The sequence below is a fragment of the Staurois parvus genome, unplaced genomic scaffold (assembly GCF_062004578.1).
Source record: "Staurois parvus isolate SC_StPar_1 unplaced genomic scaffold, SC_StPar_1.0 ptg001702l, whole genome shotgun sequence".
NCBI classification, from domain to species: Eukaryota; Metazoa; Chordata; class Amphibia; order Anura; family Ranidae; genus Staurois; species Staurois parvus.
In genome coordinates this window covers 99,462-119,125 of record NW_028319498.1, presented here as the reverse complement: position 1 = coordinate 119,125, position 19,664 = coordinate 99,462, and the positions used below count along the sequence as shown (strand labels likewise).

The window sequence follows — 19,664 nt, the reverse complement described above, 5'->3', positions numbered from 1 at the left end:
TTTTATTATCTTACAGGTAACAAACCAACGAAAGGGTCTTTAGCAAAGACATATAATGATTTCAGGAATGGGTTGACCAAGACTTATGTGACCTCTGTCCTTGAGCATCAGAAAATCCGGAAAGCTACACAATTGAATAAGATAAGAGTACAAGTGGGAGATGGCATTGTTTCAAGGGGATATGTCAATGGACCTTTGGACCCTGCATTGTACTATAGGTAATGGAATTGCTTTGACCTGCATGCAATGAGGAACACTATGAAGGGGATTTACTAAAACTGGAGCACTCAGAATCTGGTGCAGCTGTGTATGGTAACCAATCAGCTTCTACCTTTGGCTTGTTCAATGAAGCTTTGACAATAAAACCTGGAAGCCGATTGGTTTCTATGTAGAGCTGCACCAGATTTTGCACTCTCCAGTTTTAGTAAATCAACCCCCATTGCGTTTACAAATCACATTGATCAGACACTAGGCTGATTCTCTGTTAGACGCACTGGAGGTAAAGGGATGTGAAAAGATCTGACTATAAAATTTTTTTGGAAAGTCTCTAAATAATAACTAGTTATGAGCAAAATTGTGTTTTCACTTTGGTGAAATTCCAGCACTTTGGGTTATTTCAGCACAATTTATCAACATAGCCCTGTGAGTTTTATTATTACAAAACGACACATATTAACCCCTTGATGCCAACAGTACGCCTCTCGGCGTCTGGGCCTTGGCGCAGAGCGGCCACATATTTACGTACCATTTCAAATCACATATGTGCTATGAGCTCTCAACCTGCGCGCTCCCAGCACTTATGTCGGTGTTTAACGGAAAAGTCCCAATCTCCCCTTGCAATTGGGACCTTTTCCGATCATGTGACCACCATGACAGCAAATCTCGGCAGTCACATGACCCTAAAACCCCACCCCGCCTCCCGGCGTCTGAAACCCCTTAAAGGGCCGGGAGGTGCTGGCATGCAGAGGTTAAAAAACAACAGATTTGTGTTTGTACAATTAAAACCACCAAGGAAACCCATGTGGCTCAAGAACATCAGTGCAACAATTCCAACTCGACGTGTTTTGACAATTCTTTGGCTTCTTCAGGAGATTTACAGATTGTTGCATACAATTGCTACTAGGAACAAAAAACAATGATTGCAATCAAATAAAGAAACCATAAACATATGACACATCTTAATCGCATGATCAGATTTGTGGTTGTACAATTAAAACCACCGAGGAAACCCATGTGGCTCAAGAACATTAGTGCAACAATTCCAACTCAACATGTTTCGCCAATTCTTTGGCTTCTTCAGATTTACAGATTATTGCATACAATTGCTACTAGGAACAAAAAACAATGATTACAATCAAATAAACAAACCACAATCATATGATACACCTTAATCAAATGATTACAAATATCTAAAGTCATAATGACTATCCTGAGAGGGATATCTTACCAAGTGTGTTCCAGGTCAGAACGAACGACTAATCATTTAAGTACCCAAATGGCTGCCCTCCAGAGCAAACCATAAGAAGGACAGAAACTGAAATCCCAGCCTTCTTAGAAGGCTTCATAAAAAGAGATAAGATGTAGTCATATAATTAAGTTGTATCATATGTATATGGTTTGTTTATTTGATTGTAATCATTGTTTTTTGCTCCTAGTGGCAATTGTATACAATAATCTGTAAATCTCCTGAAGAAGCCAAAGAATTGGCTAAACAAGTTGAGTTGGAATTGTTGCACTGATGTTCTTGAGCCACATGGATTTCCTTGGTGGTTTTAAATGTACAACCACAAATCTGTTTTCACTTTTAATATGTGTATAATAATATAATATATTGTATAAAAATAATAATAATAAAAATCACAAGGCTATGTTGATAAATTGTGCTGAAATAACCCAACGTGCTGGAATTTCACCACCAAAGTAAAAACACAATTTTGCTCATAACTAGTTATTATTTAAAGACCAGGGGCGGACTGACAACTCATGGGGCCCCCGGGCAATAGGGGATCATGGGGCCCCTGTGTCCTCGCCCACACTCAAACCACACCCAAAAAAAGCCTATGAAAGGTACCAGGGGCATCTCATGGGGCCCCTACTGACCCCGGGCCCTCGGGCAGTGCCCAAGTGCTCGAATGGTCAGTCCGCCCCTGTTAAAGACCTTCCAAAAAATTCTATAGTCATATCTTTTCACATCCCTTTACCTCCAGTGAGTCTACCAGAGAATCAGCCTAGTGTCTGATCAATGTGATTCTGGATTTGTAAACACAATGGGGGTTGATTTACTAAAACTGAGACTGTGTAATTTTGTAATAATACAAATTTTAATGATTTTATAAATAATTTATTTTTTGACACCTCAAAATCCCTTTTTTCATTTATTTTTGGTATTTTCTATATACATATGGGATGTGGTGCCTATGATTTCCAGCCCACCCGGTATAAAGTATATGAGCATAGCCATGGGATCTTCAAGCCAGTGATCACATGGTGGTCATGTGGCTTTGTTTATCAAAGGCTTGACATTAGGATAAGTGGCATAGCTAAGGTTGGCTTTGCTTATGAACAAAGCCATTGAATGATGTCAGCAATGGGATGGTGATCACATGCCTTTCTTAGAAAAAAAAAATCGATATGATTTTGCAGCCAATTTCCTCCAAGCAGTTGGCACGGTGGGGCTACAGACTAATTTCAATTAAATTCAAGTAAAATTGTTGAATTTACGGCAAAATCACTCATTCCTAATAATAAGATGGACAATGATCTCTTGACTTTCAGGGTCTACATAGTTGGCTTTACTGCTGTCAGATATGATCCAGCCAGAAACACTATCAATGAAGATCGGTCAACAGCAATTGTTACCAGCTTCTCTGATTCCGCTTCAATGACTTCTACTAATATAGGTATCCACCTAGTGTAATGTATTGATAGTTTACATTTTTTACATTTTCTATTTGTACAAGATTCTTTGGTTTTTTTTTAAGTAAATCTTAAAGTACATTTGCAGTCTCCAGACTCCCAGTCCTTTTCTCCCTCTTCCATAAATCCTTCCACCACACCTACTTTTTAAAAGCATCCATTAAAATACGTATACATATTTTAATATATACATATTATATGTATGTATACCTTTTCTCCTCCTATCCAGCTATGGGAATGGACAGACCCTACTGCAGCACTGAGCTCAGGCCACTGTGATGATGCACCCCCAGGGGCGAGTCTATGGTAGCCTAGGCTCAGAGCAAAGGGTTGAATTTCATTCAGCCCTGAAATGGGCAGCAACAAGTAGTGGAGATGGATGCAGCCTGTCCTCTGGGACTAATTGTAGTTTTAAGTGTGGTAACAGTTGGAGTCCAAGGATATCAGAGTGTCCTTGTCACCAGATCTGCCTATACTAGCAGAGGCGGACTGACCCGAGGGCCTGGGGTCAGTGGGGGGCCCCATGAGATGCCCGGTTACCTTTCATTGGCTTTTTCATAGGCTTTTGTGGGTGTGGGCGAGGATACAGGGGCCCCATGATCCCCTATTGCCCGGGGGTCCCATTAGTTGATGAGTTGTCAGTCCACCCCTGTATACTAGTGAGGTATTTTTCCTCTTGAAATGTTAGCCACAAATTATGTTAAATTGTTCTAACTGCTTAAAAATCATTAATTGGAGTTGGCCTTTAATTTGTTTGTTGCTTCCTTAAAGTATTTGTATAGCTTCAGCTTATTTAAAAAAAAAACAACAACATGTTGTACTTGCCTGTTCTGTGCAATGGTTTTGCCCCGATCTTCTCAGGTCCCTTCCTGGTGCTCCTGGCTTCTCCTTTTCAGCCAGTGTCAGTGTCAGCCAGGAAGTGAATTCCTATGGGGGCACTCGTGTGGGCTGCATCCATAGACACAGACAGCAGGGCACGGTCCTATCGTCATAGACTTTGTGGTGTTCTGGGTATCATTTGTGACCTACACAACCGCCTACCCAAGCTGCTATAGCCAAATCCTGCTGAGTCAGTCTGCCCACAAATGGCATAGCCTCTTATCTATGACACTTACCTGTAAATGGAGATGTGATACTGATATTGACATTTTTTTCAGCTCTTTTAGAGGAACCAGTCAATGTGCAGGTTGTTCGCTCATCCTCGGGGGATGCCATGAACATCACCTTCCAAAGTTTTGAAACTTCAAATGGACCCACAGTGGCTTATGCCATCATCATGACAACCGATTCTAATGGTAGGAACAGAAAACTGACCATAAGAATGATAACTAGCAGCATTACTGTGCTACTGAGCATATAAAATGTATGCATTTTAAAGGTTTATTTTCTTTAGGTATCATTGTACTAAGCAGCCATAAAAACCTATCCCAAAAAAAAACCTACAAGTTCAGAACTTTGTGTCCTTTCAATGTTTGCTGATTGTATTTTCTAAAGAGCACACCTCAGCCTTACTAAGAATGACCTCTTTGAAAGTATGATATAGTTGCATTGCGTACATATTTCTGGTGCTTCTCCTGAAATGGTCACTAGTTTTAATGTGGTTGTAAAGGCAGAAGGTCTTTACCTTAATGCATTCTATGCAGTAAGGTCAAAAAGCTTCGGCATGCAGCCCCTCTTTAATACATACCTGAACCTGATCTCAATCCAGCGATGTGCACTAGAGCTGAGGCTCTCTTTGGCTCTCTCCCCCATCATTGGTTCAGATACAGCAGTGGGAGCCATTGTCTTTCGCTGCTGTCAATCATAGCACATGAGGAGGGAGCAGAGGGTTGGGCTTGGGAGCTAGCATGCATGAGTGCCCCCATTGCAAGGGGCTTGCTATGTGGCACTCGATGGAGAGAGAGGAGCCTGGAGCGCCAGCGGGGGGATCCGAGAAGAGGAGAATCATAGCTGCTGCATAGAGTAAGTAAGTATAACATGTTTGTTATTTTTAACTATTAAAAAAATCTTTACAATCACTTTAACTGGTTCTTCCCCAACAAGTACAGAGGCTGCCTGTCCCAACAAGCACCAGCCCATTCACATCAGCTTCAATTATCCAATATAGGAGACGTCTTCTTGTATTGCTTGCAGAACTTCAACAGGAGAGGGGAACTTGGGTATGGGATACCCCAAAATGCTTGGCACCTAATAGTTAGAGAACAATCTTCTTTGAGAGCAACAGTAAGTATGAACAGTCTAAGGCCTCACTGCTGAAGACCATGGGACAAGTCTTTTAGGCATCTAAAAATTTTTCACTGTGGCACATCTGTGTGTACGCCAGTCACAGGGATCAGTAAAAGGTCACTGCTCACAAGTCTCCAGGAAAGCTGCCACCTTCCAGCTTCCTCCAGACATGGTTCAGTGAGTGAGATGGCACGTCTCAGGACCAGATCCCTTGTGGTGTGGTGCTGCAATGAGCTCCAAGCAAAGTCCATCTAGGCCATCAGCCCCGGCACTGCTGAAGCCTCAAGAGCAGCCATTCCATCCATGGGCAGCCTGAGGGCACTAGCCTCCTGAAGAGAAGGACCACAGCTCTCCAGTGTCTCAGACTATTTATCACCACTCCAGCCCCCTACTGGACACTCCTCTCAAGGAACTGGCTGGAACCTGACAAATATTTAGGCTGGTTGTTTTGAATCTCCTGCCGTAGGCTCTTGAAGCTTCTTTCAGAGGCAGAGGAAAGTAATCAAACTTCTAGCCTGTGAAACCCTGAATAGGCCAGACAAAAACAATTACTGCCCCCTTGATTACAGAAGAAGCCAAGAATAAAATTTTCCTAGCATCCTACTAGGAGAGTGCTACATAATTGTAATAGCCAATGTTTAGCTTAGAAACTCCAGAGATCCAGTGATTTATGCCACATAATATCTTTACTGACGCATTTTGAAGGGCATCCCTTCTTCATCGGAGCCCTTCGAAATGCGTCAGCCATACTCTGAATGTCTACCCCTATGATGTGACTCGCACAGGCTTCACAGTTCTAAAGTTCCTTTGAGGACTTACATGCTTGATTTACTTCGTTGTTTGTGAGTATCATTCTGTATTCAATAAAATTATGGTTTACTGAGGTAATGCACAAGGTTGGTGCGCTTTCTTTTTTGTTTCGCTGTACAGTACTGGTCGGGCTTCCCCAGCCTGCACAGCCCTATATGCATTGGTGGTCGAATCTTCAAGTTCTGGTTCCATCTATCCACCCCCATTCTGGGTCATAGAGCGCCGGAGAGGTCATTTCTAGCTCATGGTCTCTGACAGCTTGCCCTAGCTGGAAGTGGCTTGAATAACACATACGTGGGGGGAGATTTACTAAAACTGTTGCACATTGAATCTGGTCAGGGCCGTCTTAACAGCATCACGGGCCCCAGGGCAAAGTAATGAACTGGGGCCCCTACTAGCTTGCCCCAATTTACACACCTACCCTCAAGAATTAAAATATAAATAGTTGATAGAATTAAACATATATTAGTACTTTAAATAAAATTGATTTTAAACAAGAAAACATGCCATGAATCAAATTCTAATCAACACAACGGGCACGGTACGGGGGAGAGAGGATGAAGGGAACAGAGCGGGGGGAGTCAGGAGGGCACAATACTGGGATCATGAGGACACAGTACAGGTTCTGGGACACTGCCCAGGCCATCCCAGGAAAGCTTGGTAGAAAACATGACTGTCCCCGCAGATCTGAGATAGTTGGCAAGTATGATGTAATGCAAGATAACAAAGGGGCCCCTAGGCCACCCCATGCACCCCATGCATTAAGACAGCCCTGAATCTGGTGCAGCGGTGCAGAGCAACCAATCAACTTCTAATTTCAGGTTGTTCAATTAAGCTTCAGCAACAAAACCTAGAAGCTGATTGGTTACTGTGCACAGCTGCAATAGATTTTGTGTGCACCAGTTTTGGTAACCCCCCCCCCATGGTGTCATCTAGGAACAGGACCTACACTAATTTGACAACATTCTCATGGCCATACAGTGAAATGGAGATCAAAAGTGACTCTAATTTGCTGTAGCCTCCCTGGCGGTATTCCCGAGTGTAGCTCGGGGTAAAGTTTCAGCACCACAAGCGGTAACCCCCCCGAGCTACACTCGGGAATACACTGCGGCGCTGCTCCGGAATCTGTTCTTCACTTACCTTGTCCTGCGCTCCCGCGATGTCCCCCCTGCAGCGTCCCCTGTAATGTCCTCCAGCTGATGCCGGCATCTGTCTTCCGGGTTTCGTTCCCTGCGACGTCGGGACGTACGGGGGACGGAACTGGCGGGAAATTTTAAAATGACAAAAAGTGACATTCACTAAATACACTAAAATCACATAGTATAACATTCCTGTATCAAACCATTTCACATACATGTTGTCCCGAGTGCTTTGTCCGGCGCCCTGCCTGCATTTTTACTGTTCTTTCTGCCTGGAAACTGAGAAACGTTCATGGCGTCCCAAAAAGCATCCCTTTAGGTCAAAAGCGGTTTTAGACCGGCTAGAGAACAGCGATAGTAAATCAGAACCACTTGCAGAATTGAGTGATAATGATTGGTGGGGGAAATTCCTCATCAGACACTGAAAACGATTCTGCGACTTTGCTCAGCGATGTGCGAACTTGGCGCTCTATTTCAAATTTCAGTGTTTTTGGTTTGATTATATTATTGAATTAAATTTATTATTATTAAATTATTATTTTTTATGATTATTTATTAAATTATAATTTACGATTTCGTTTTTCAAATTTTATCCTCCCCGGGATGTTTACTAGACTCTTGTTCGGACAGATTTCAGTGAGTTATTCCTAAAAATTACAGGCCTATAATAAAAAAAAACATATTTCCATGCAAAAAAATGTACCGCTTTGAGCACAGAAATATGGACATAATCAGACTGCTAGGGAGGTTGCTAATTTTCAATTAGTCGGCTCATAGACTTGCATTGTGGGAAGGATCAGTGAAGCACAACCATTGTGAAGCGCTGCAGAGCAGAACGCTGATCCACGTATGTAATGTGTTAGCATAGCGGTCCTGATATATTAAATTATACCTAGAAGCACATCTTGGTAACATTATTTACATCAAGATAATCTTTTATGCGCAGGAATACCTAAAAAAATGAAACACAATAGACAGAAAAAATTAAAATAAGGATTGTTGTAGGAAAAAAGCAGAAGCGAGGCCAAATCTATCAAATATAGGAATCATTATGTTTTTGAAAGTATTTTCATAGGTCATGCTATCCCATTGGTTGTTCTTTTTTTCTTCTCTTGCAGTTGACCAACCAACTAAAGAATCATTAGCAAAGACATATAATGATTTTAAGGATGGGTTGACCACGACGTATGTCACCTCTGTGGTTGAGCAGCGGAAGACCCGGAAAACAAGCCATGTAAATGAGATCAGTGTCAACGTTGGGGATGGCACTGTATCAAGGGGATACATCAATGGACCATTGGACCCTGATTTACAATACAGGTAATACAGAGGCATTAATCTCCATGCAATGAGGAACACCTTGTCTTTACAAATCCGGAATCCCATTGCTGAGACACTAGATCGAACCTCTATTAGATTGACTGAAGGTGAAAGAATGTGAAAAATGTATAACATATACAGTACATTGCATGGAAAGTCTCTGTATAATAACCTTTGATAAGCAAAATTGTGAGTTTTCACTTCATTTTTGGAAAGAATTGGGTTATTTTATAAATATAGTCATGTGATCATTAAGCACTAGGGGACCGCCCACAGTACATATACTGCGGCAAAGCGGCCCCTGTAGGCAGGATCACGTTTATAAACGTCATCCTGTTTACATGGTAGGGGGTGCGCGTGAGGCGCAAAACCACCCTACCCGCGGCACAGTTCAGGGACGCGGGTGTCAATTAACGGGTTCCGGCCGGTGATTACCCGCCGGGTCCCAGCAATTGCCTGCAAACACTGACAGGGAGCACAGCTGCATTGTTTTCAATGCAGCTCTCCTTCTTGTCAGTTTCCAGCACACTGTTCCAGAGAGCAGAGCTTCGCTTCCTGGGACAGTGTGTAACAGTGAAGCACACCCCCCCCCACCCCCTAGTGAAACACTTCCCTTACACAGTTAACCCTTTGATTGCCTTTTAATGTTAACCCCTTCCTCCCCAGAGCCATTAGTACAGTGTCAGTGCTTTTTTTTTGCACTGATCATTGTATTGATGTCACTGGGGATGTCAGTGACCCCAAGTCAGTTCCCCCCCAGTGTCAGAATGTCCGCCGCAGTCCCACAGTGCCACCATAAGTCACTGATTGCCACCATAAGTCACTGGTTGCTGCCATAAGTCCCTGATCGCCGCTATTATTAGTATACAAAAAAAATCCAGTATCTATACCGGCATTTGTGCACGCTATAACTTTCACATAAACCAATTAATTTACACGTATTGAGATTTTTTTTAGCAAAGACATGGAGCAGAATACATTTTGGCCAACATTTATGACAAAATTTGATTTGTACATTTTTACTGGACATGTTTTATAGCAAAAAGTCCAAAATATTGTTTTTTTTTTTCTCAAAATTGTTAGTCTTTTTTTTTATAGCACAAAAAATAAAAAACGCACAGGCAATCAAATACCACCCAAAGAAAGCTCAATTCGTGGGAAAAAATGATGTAAATTTAATTTTGGTGCAGCGTTGCATGACCGCACAATTGTCAGTTAAAATAACGCAGCGCCGTAACACAAACCGCTTCTGTAAGACAGTGATAACATGATGGTTGTCTGGCTTTGTTTATCAAAGGGTTGGTAGTGGGGTAAGCACAGGGGCGGACTGACCATTTGGAAACTCGGGCATTGCCCGAGGGCCGGGGTTCAGTAGGGGGCCCCATGAGATGCCCCTGGTACCTTTTTCATAGGCTTTTTTGAGTTTGGGCAAGGACACAGGGGCCCCATGATCCCCTATTGCCTGGGGGCCCCATGAGTTGACGGTCCGCCCCTGGGTAAGCAATATGGCGAGAGTTGGCTTTGCCAGAAATAGACATTGACTTTGGTGTCATCCTGAGATGGTGATCACAAGGTTTCTCTAAGCAGTGTCTATGGCGAAACTTGAGGCTCATTTTTATAAAATGTTGGTGAAATTGTTAAAGTTGCAGAAAAATTTCTCATCCCTAATGCCGATCTTTTGCCTTTCTTAGAAAAAAAAATCTACAATTTCCTTTATGCAGTCTGCATGGTGGAACTAGAGGCTATTTTTGAAAATTTTTTTGTGAAATTGTTGAATTTGCTGCAAAATCAATCCCTGCTAATAATAAGATGGACAATTTCTTGACTTTCAGGGTCAGCATAGCAGGCTTTTCTACTATAAACTACGATCAAGCTACAGGCACTATCAATGAAGATCAGTCAACAGCAGCCGTCACCAGCTTCTCTGATTCTGATCTCGCAGGTATTTACATAGTGTGATGCATTTACACTCACCATCCACTTTATTGGGTCCACCTTGCTAGTGCAAAGAAAATATCCTTCCCACCATTACACCACCACCCTGAATCGCTGATACAAGGCAGGATGGATCCATGCTTTCATGTTGTTTACACCAAATTCTGACAATCCCATCTGAAATTTGCAGCAACCAGTCTGCCCATTCTCCTCTGACATCAACAAGGCATTTTCCTCCACACAAATGCCGATCACTGGATATTTTCTCTTTTTCGGACCATTCTTTGTAAACCCTAGAGATGGTTGGGTGTGAAAATCCCAGTAGATCAGCAGTTTTTTAAATACTCAGACCTGCCCGTCTGGCACCGACAACCATGCCACATTCCAAGTTACTTAAATCCCCTTTCTTCCCCATTCTGATGCTCAGTTTGAACTTCAGTAAGTTTTCTTCACCACGTCTAGATGGCTAAATGCATTGAGTTGCTGCCATGAAATTGGCTGGTTAACAATTTGTGTTCACAAGCAATTGAGCAAGTGTACCTCATAAAGTGGCCAGTGAGTTTTACATTTTTGACGTATTCTAATTGTGCTAAATTTTCTTTAGTTTTTCAGTTATATCTTAACCCCCCTGGCGGTATTCCCGAGTGTAGCTCGGGGTAAAGTTTCAGCACCACAAGCGGTAACGCCCCCGAGCTACACTCGGGAATACACTGCAGCGTTGCTTCGGGATCCCTTCTAAACTTACCTTGTCCTGCGCTCCCGCGATGTCCCCCCTGCAGTGTCCCCTGTAATGTCCTCCGGCCGATGCCGGCATCTGTCTTCTGGGTTCCGTCCCCTGCGACGTCGGGACGTACGGGGGATGGAATTGGCGGGAAATTTGAAAATTTTAAAAGTGACATTCACTAAATACACTAAAATCACATAGTATAACATTCCTGTATCAAACCATTTCACATACATTTTGTCCCGAGTGCTTTGTCCGGCGCCCTGCCTGCATTTTTACTGTTCTTTCTGCCTGGAAACTGAGAAACGTCCATGGCGTCCAAAAAGCGTCCCTTTAGGTCAAAAGCGGTTTTAGACCGGCTAGAGAACAGCGATAGTAAATCAGAACCACTTGCAGAATTGAGTGATAATGATTCGTGGGGGAAATTCCTCATCAGACACTGAAAACGATTCTGCGACTTTGCTCAGCGATGTGCGAACTTGGCGCTATATTTCACATTTCAGTGTTTTTGGTTTGATTATATTATTGAATTAAATGTATTAATATTATATTATTATTTTTTATGATTATTTATTAAATTATAATTTATGATTTCGTGTTTCAAATTTTATCATACCCGGGATGTTTACTAGACTCTTGTTCGGACAGATTTCAGTGAGTTATTCCTAAGAATTACAGGCCTACAGTAAAAAAACGACATATTTCCATGCAAAAAAATGTACCGCTTTGAGCACAGAAATATGGACATAATCAGACTGCTAGGGAGGTTAAAGAACATCTACAGAACCCGGTCCTTCCCTTCCCCAAACCCTTTCACTCCCCCCACCTATTTAAAAAAACAAATCCCTAAATATATACCTTATTCCAGCCATCTTCTCACTGGTTTGGTACCATTACAGATCTTTTCTCCTCCTATTAGGCCACAGCAACAGGCGTTCCTTACTTCAGCACTCATTGGCACTTGCAGAATGATGTGTGAACTCTGTTCAGCATTGCAGAACAACAAGCTAAGGCCACTGTGATGATGCACCCCCCCCCCCTAAAGGGGGGTCCAGGGCTCAAAGGAAATGGCTGAAAGATGCTCCCTATTATTCAGCCCTGAAGTGGGCAGCATAGAAGTGGTGGAGGAGGCCACAGCTTAAATGTGGTGAGAGTCGAAATTCGGGGATACCAGAGTGTCCCTATCACCATATGTCTATACTAGTAAAAATGTTCTTTTTTTGGGGACCCCCAATGTCTCTATAAGGAGGACCTTTCACCTGCCCATGCTATTTATTTATTTTTATTTAGTTCAGGTACTTGTATATAGCTGTCAATTTACACAGCACTTTACATATATATTGTACATTCACACCAGTCCCTAACCCTTAACCACTTGCCTACCAGGCACTTATACCCCCTTCCTTACCAGGCCAATTTTCAGCTTTCAGCGCTGCCGCACTTTGATTGACAATTGCGCGGTCATGCAACATTGTACCCATATGAAATTTTGATCATTTTTTTCTCACAAATAGAGCTTTCTTTTGGTGGTATTTAATTGCCACTGGGTGCTTTACTTTTTGCGCTATAAATTAAAAAAAGTGCAAAAAATTTGAAAAAAAAAAAAAGTTTATTTGTTTCTTTTATAAAATTTTTCAAACAGGTATTTTTTCTCCTTCACTGATTTGCGTTGATGAGGCGGCACTGATGGGCACTGATAGGCGGCACTGATGGGCACTGATAGGCAGCACTAAAGGGCACTGATAGGCAGTACTAATGAGGTGGCACGGATAGGCGGCACTGATAGACAGCACTAATTAGGGGTCACGGATAGGCGGCACTGATATGCAGCACTGATAGGCGGCACTGATAGGTGACACTGATGATGGGTACTGATAGACAGCACTGACTGGCATCACTTCTGGGCACTGACTGGCGGCACTGACTGGCACAACCCCTGGGCACTGACTGGTGGCACTGACTGGCAGCACTGCTGGGCTGCACTGGTGGGTGGCACTGGTGGGCAGCACTGGTGGGTGGGCACAGGTGGGTGGCACTGGTGGGCACAGGTGGGTGGCACTGGTGGGTGGGCACAGGTGGGTGGCACTGCTGGGCACATGTAGGTGGCACTTCTGGGCACAGGTAGGTGGCACTGCAGAGTGGCACAGGTGGGGGCACTGCTGGGCACAGGTGGGGGCACTGCTGGGCACAGGTGGGGGCACTGCTGGGAACGGGTGGGCGGGGCTAGTGGGCGCACTGCTGGGCGGAACATGCGGGTGTCACTGCTGGGCACCGATCATCAGGGCACTGATCATCAGTGCACTGATGATCGGTGCCGATCCCCGCTCTGACAACTGCCGGTTCTTGGCAGTACTTTCCTCACGATCTGACAGCGTGAGGAAAGTGCAGCCGAGAACCGGCACTTGCATTTCCCTGTGATCAGCGTGTCATTGGACACCGCTGATCACGTGGTAAAAGGCCGGTGGGATCGGACTTTCACCACATCACGTGATCAGCTGTGTCCGTAGGACACAGCGATCACGGAGATCGCCGGGTGCGCGCCCCCTGTGGCGCGCAGGAGAGCGCGTTCTGGGAGGACGTCATATGACGTCCATTCAGAACTGGCCGGCCACAGTGAAGCCGTCATTCGGCTATCTGCGGTCGGCAAGAAGTTAAAGGGCGTACAATCTAAGGTCCCTAATTCACATTCATACATACACATACTAGGGACAATTTAGACAGGAGCCAATTCACCTACCAGCATGTCTTTGGAGTGTGGGAGGAAACCGGAGTACCTGGAGGAAACCCACGCAGGCACATGTAGAACATGCAAACTCCAGGCAGGTGGTGCCGTGGTTGGGGTTCGAACCAATGACCCAAGTACTGCCAGGCAGAAGTGCTAACCATTTAGCCACTGTGCTGCCCACATGTGATGGCAATAAAGTAAAAAGAAAAAAAAGAAAAAGTGTAAAATAAGAAATGCATAAAATAATATTTTTTTAAAATGTTAAAGCACCCCTGTCACCCTCGCACACACCCCATAAAAAAACACAGCGCAGGGCGAGCATGTAACATCAGTTGCACCGCACATGTGAGGTATTATTGTGAATGTTGAAGTGACAGCAATAATTCTAGAGCCATAGTTCATGCTCAACTGTAAACTGATAAGCCGTAATAATAAAGTATTACACATGGAAACTTTTGCGTACTAAATTTTTTTGCGATTCCAGGGGCGTGCACAAGTTTAACACTTGACATTTTTAGTATCTATTTACTCAATGAACCCCATTGGTTATATTTTATTGGTTATATTTTACAGGAAAAAGGGTTGGGTTTTTTTGAGTGCTTTTTTGTACTAAAATAAATTTGTCTTTTTATTTAGTCTTTTTTGGGGGGTGTTACAGTCATTTCTAGTGTAGCACCCTCCTAAGGAAGCTAGAGAGAGCTAGTTGATTATTTTTTAAGTAGAGGGTGAATAGCAGCCTGGAGGAATAGTCAAAGTGGGTCAAATTTTGGTCAGGGCTGAGAGGCTCTACTGACCAACTCTCTGGAACTTCTCCCTGATCTAGAGACTTGGAGGAGTCTCTAGAATTCAGTGGGCAGGGGTGAGGAGGGGCTGGTCTGCACTCTCAACGGATCTTGGCCAATCACCAAGCAGGAGGCTTGGCATGGGGTCAGGACAGCCCTGAAGAGAGACTGAGCCTGATCAGCAGGAGCAGAGTTCATGTGGAAGATGGAGCAAGCAGGATGGTGTGTGGAGCATGGGAGGGGGTCCAAGAGAGGGGCATACCTGCAGGCAGAGGAGCTGGAAGGAAGGATCTCTCAGCCTCGTTGTCCCCTAAAAGAGAGGACAGTCTGGAAAGCAGGTAAGGAGCCAGCCCAGCGTAAGACCTGTGGACAGCCACCAACCCACAAATTGCAGGAGAGACTGAGTAAGTAATCCCACTCCCCCTGGGCAAGTTAAGGAGAAAAGGCATTTGGGTGGGAAACCTGACTAGCCCCCATCTGGGACTGCTTTCATTTAAAGTTGCAGCTTCTGGGACCTCTTGGCCAGAGATTTGCTCAGGCAGCTGGGTGAAGAGGAGATTTCATCTGGGGTCTGAGGTAGTGCACAAGGAGAGGCTGGATAGCTCTCCAAGAAGAGAAACCCTTCTGACTACTTGTACATAGTTCCAGGAAGTTGTCCTAAGTTTTACAGTTCCTTGGGAAATCCATGTATCCCTCATCCCCATCCAAGTTTCAATCCCCTAATAAAATCCAAAAAAACAAGTTCAAGAACTGTTTACTGGCTCTGAAGTGCAAGTCTGGAAGGAAATATGAGTTCCCTGGCTGGCTGTGCAGGACTATAGGGGGACCCAAATCTCTAGCGACTACTAAAGGGGTATTGCTACACTAGCAAAAAAATTCAGATTTTACCACGTGTGCAAAAAATTAAAAAAAATTGTCCTGATGGTGGTTATTATACCTGTAAATAGAGGAGTGACACTGATACTGAAGTATTTTTCAGATCTGATAGAGGAACCAAGCATTGTGCAGGACGTTCGCTCATCCTTAAATGAAGCTATGGATACGGACACCTTCCAAGATTTTGACACCAGTTTCCAGAGTGCGCCTGTCAGCGAACCTAACGATAATAGTAAGATCTTTCTTCTCTGGAACTTTCAGCTACAATTTATTTTAAGTTGCTGTGACTGCTGCCAAATATTAGTTGGAGTTGGGCTCTAATTTGTCAATTACAGAAAGTTTATTTCCACTTTTGCAACCAAATTTGGATGACACCTACTTATTTGTTGCAGGTTGTCATACACAACATATCTTAAAGCAAAAAATTAAGAAGTGCTGCTTAGTATTTTCTGATAACCCCAGCAGTGAAAAATCCTACTTAGTTTCCTTTATTTATGAGGAGGCTGTGGAGCTGTGCTAAACCCACCCTGCTGCCCCACACTTATTTTTTTGAATGATTTTCAGCCGTCTTCTGGCTTCTCCAACAATGGTTTAGTCCTTTTTATTTCTGTCCTTTTCAAATGTGGATTGTAAGCAGTTAGAAAAAATATTTTTAAATGGCATGTACTATGCAAAGCAGTTATGTACATGCAGCAGGTACTTATCAGGGCTCCCACAGAGCTGTATGACAAAAATAGGGCATTTCCTGCAAGGAAAACTTCAAATTTCTCCTCTGCCTTCCAATGCAGCTAATCAAGCACAGATCATGCTTGATTAGCTGCATCCTCAACTATAGTAGCCGTGAAATGACAACTGTGAACCAGGAAGTGGCATAATTCAAGTTGCAGGGGTATCGGGGGCATGGATGTTAAAGTGGAGCTCCACCCAAAAGGGGAAGTTCCACTTTAATGCTTTGTCCCCTGCTCCCCATTAAGGATTGACACCTTTTGGGATCGGGGGGGAGCAGGTTCCTGAATTTGACAGGTACCCGCTCCCAAGTCCACTGGAAGCGTAAGTTGTCCCCCCCCCCTCCCTCCCCGTAGTCTTCTGGGACATGTGACAGGTCCCAGAAGACTACGGGGCCATTCACAAAGAGCAGCACTTCTCGCACATGCGCAGTGGGCACCCGGCTGTGAAGCCGCAAGCTGTCACAGCCGGGTACCCACATTGAAGATGCCGGCACCAATGAAACCAGTGGTGGTAAGGGACAGGTAAGTGGCTGTATTGTAAAAGTCAGCAGCTACAGTTTTTGTGGCTGCTGACTTTTATTTTTTTTTTTCTTCAGGTGGAACTCCACTTTACCTCAGTCACCTCCTGCTCTCAAAGTTACCGCCGTTTACTGTGGTCCCAGGCTCCCCGGAGGAAAGGGTTGCCCATGAAACCATTACATGGGCGGCCATTACAACAAGCTTATGGCAGCTGCAACCATGAGCTTGTTTTAACCAAGTCTAGGACGTTATCAAAACAGCCTAAGCACTTGAAGTGGTCAAGTAGGTCTAAGCCAACATACACTGAAGTGGTCAAGTAGGTCTAAGCCAACATACACTATATGAGAAAAAGTTTGTGGACACCTGACCATCACACCTACAATGTACGAGTTTGTTAAATATACAATTCCAAAACCAAAAGCATTGATACACAACTGAACAACACTTTGGGGCTATAACAGGTGCCACTGGAAAGCGTGTCTTTGGGAATTTGGCCCATTTTGCAAAAAGAGAACTTGTGAGGTCTAGTACTCAGATTGAATGAGAAGGTCTGGCACGCAATAAGCATTTGAGTATATCCCAAAGATTTTCAATAGGGTTGAGGTCAAGGCTCTATGAAGGCAACTCCGGTTCCTCCACACCAAGTTCATCAAACCATATCATTTTGGACCTGACTTTTGGGCACAGTCACGTCCCAAAACTGTCATCACAAGGTTGGAAGCACACAGTTGTTTAATATTTCTTTGCATGCTGTAACATTAACAAGAACATTCATTGGAAACACCTGCACTCAATAAATTAGGAGTGGGTGTCACATGCAGTAAATGTTGCCATATAGTATGTGAGATTATCATGTGCCCACAAACATTTGTTCATATCGTATATTCTCAGACACAACAGCCATTCTGGCTTATTGCTGAATAGATAAAATGGTAAGAGATGTATGCATACAGAATATCCTGTTTGGAAAATTCTTACCGCCTTGCTGCAGTGGCTCTGCTAGATTTGTGATTCCATTCATGTGCTGCTGGCTCCTGTGTTCACCTATGGGCATCACCTGCTCTACTGAGGATTTATATCCCTTTCCCTTCTATCACTCCCTGGCCTGCCTCCTAGTGCATTTTTTCTATTTATAGACATGCTCAGTGCTGCCTGTGTTACCTGAGCAACTTCCCAGTTTCCCTGAGCTCCCTTGTATTTCTTGAATTTGGTGCCTGACTACCCATGTACCGGCCCCAGCTTCATCTACCATTTTTACTTGCCTGCCTCATTTCCAGATCCTCTCCTGCCTCCTGGCATCTGTACTCTGCACACACAAGTGGTCTCCACATCTTCAGCTGGACGTATCTGGAGGGTCACAGCCTGGTTCCAGTTGGCTGCAAGTCCATCCTCATCATCAGGGTCCTGGTGAAGAAGCGGGCTGGAGCTTAGACTCTTGGGAAACCCTGGGTTGGCTTTCTTCAAGGGATCACTACCATAGAAACCTATGGGTTGTAGGAGCGTTGAACCTTATACAGATGCGTTTTAACACAGTGGGTGGTTTGCTGTCTTAGAGGATGCTCACCATCAACTGTGGGTTCTTGCTGGCCACGCAGAGGAGTTTGTTGAAGTTTTGAAAGGATGGGAGTGCCACACCAGCTTGTGCAGACTTTTTAAAATATTTTCCATTTTGTATCAGCCACGTGCTGATAAAGGAGGAGTGCTGAGCCCCCGAAACGTGTTGGCTGTTACAAAATAAAAATCTTTTAACAGGTCTGTACAAGCCGGTGTTGTGCTCCCATCCTTTCACAACTTTAACATAGAAATCTGAAAATTCTACAGTGTTTCCTGTTCAACGACGTTACGCTGATTACTGATGACAGTCACTATTGCAAGTGCAATACTAAAAATTGAAGATCGCACACTTAAAACTTTGTTGTAAAGAATGATACAAATTGAGAGTTTTTATTTCTCTGGAACTTTCAAAATTCAAAAGATTTCAGTACAATGTAGCCATTTAGGTGAATTACATTGGATGCAGAGGCAAAGATGAAATTCAGGGGTTTTTTTTAGGAGTGTTTAAGGGTACTATGGGCTCTTAAAATCTCCTGGGGGTTACTGAAGCTTCTTTTAAGTACAGTATCCTGAACCTGTTTTTATGCCTCTTATTAGCTTCATTATTTTGTAGGTTTTTTTCACAGGAATAAAAAAAACAGGCAGCAAAAAAAGTTTTGTAAAAACAATAGAAAATATAAAAAAAGGAAATTCAAAGAAGACCAGATTCAGTAAACAAAACTGTCCTAAAATATCACTTTGGGATCTTCGTTTTTCTATTTCTTGACATTCATATCTTCTTTTTCTAGGTGGAATTATCGGAGGAGTGGTTGGGGGTATTTTTGGAGCTGTAGCCCTTGCTGGTTTGGGATTTTTGATTTGGAGAAAAACAAGGTAAACCTGGATAACTCCTATGGTGTAACGCAACTTTCAGTCTGGCTATGGACATCACTAGCACCCTTCAATGCAAACCAAAGATGGGGTATTGCAACCCCCTTGAAGTGATGATAAATGCTAGGAGGGTACCTGAAGACACTCAGTTAGTGACCCACAGCCTGTCGGCTGATGGCTCAAAAGTTTGCAACTATGGGACAACAGAAATTTGCTTTGTAGAATAAAATTTAGCAATTATAAAGTCATCTACTTTTAGAAAGTTACAGTAGTTGATTTACTAAAACTGGAGAGTGCAAAATTTGGTGCAGCTGTGAATGGTAGCCAATTAATTTCTAACTTCAGCTTGTTCATTCAAGCTTTGTCAATAAAACCTTAGCTGATCGGTTTCTACGCAAAGCTGCACCAGATTTTGTAATTTTAGCAAGTCAGCCCTATAGAGTAAACAATGCATGCATAGAAGACTATCTAACAGGGACAGCATAGGGATACAAACCAAGGTTGGCAATAGCCAACTCTTGCAACTCTCGCACCTCTTGT

The 19,664-nt window shown here is 43.5% G+C and overlaps 1 protein-coding gene across 1 annotated transcript in view; it reads left to right on the top strand.

Annotated features, from left to right (window-relative positions):
• LOC149434698 (uncharacterized) overlaps window positions 1-19,664 on the top strand; it is a 226,566-nt gene that overhangs the window by 164,485 nt on the left and 42,417 nt on the right. Inside the window, exons 70-76 of the mRNA XM_089663502.1 lie at window positions 17-218; window positions 2,776-2,900; window positions 4,074-4,211; window positions 8,210-8,411; window positions 10,244-10,353; window positions 15,557-15,685; window positions 19,043-19,127. Coding sequence (XP_089519628.1) covers window positions 17-218; window positions 2,776-2,900; window positions 4,074-4,211; window positions 8,210-8,411; window positions 10,244-10,353; window positions 15,557-15,685; window positions 19,043-19,127 — 991 coding nt within the window. The remainder of the gene's footprint in view (window positions 1-16; window positions 219-2,775; window positions 2,901-4,073; window positions 4,212-8,209; window positions 8,412-10,243; window positions 10,354-15,556; window positions 15,686-19,042; window positions 19,128-19,664) is intronic.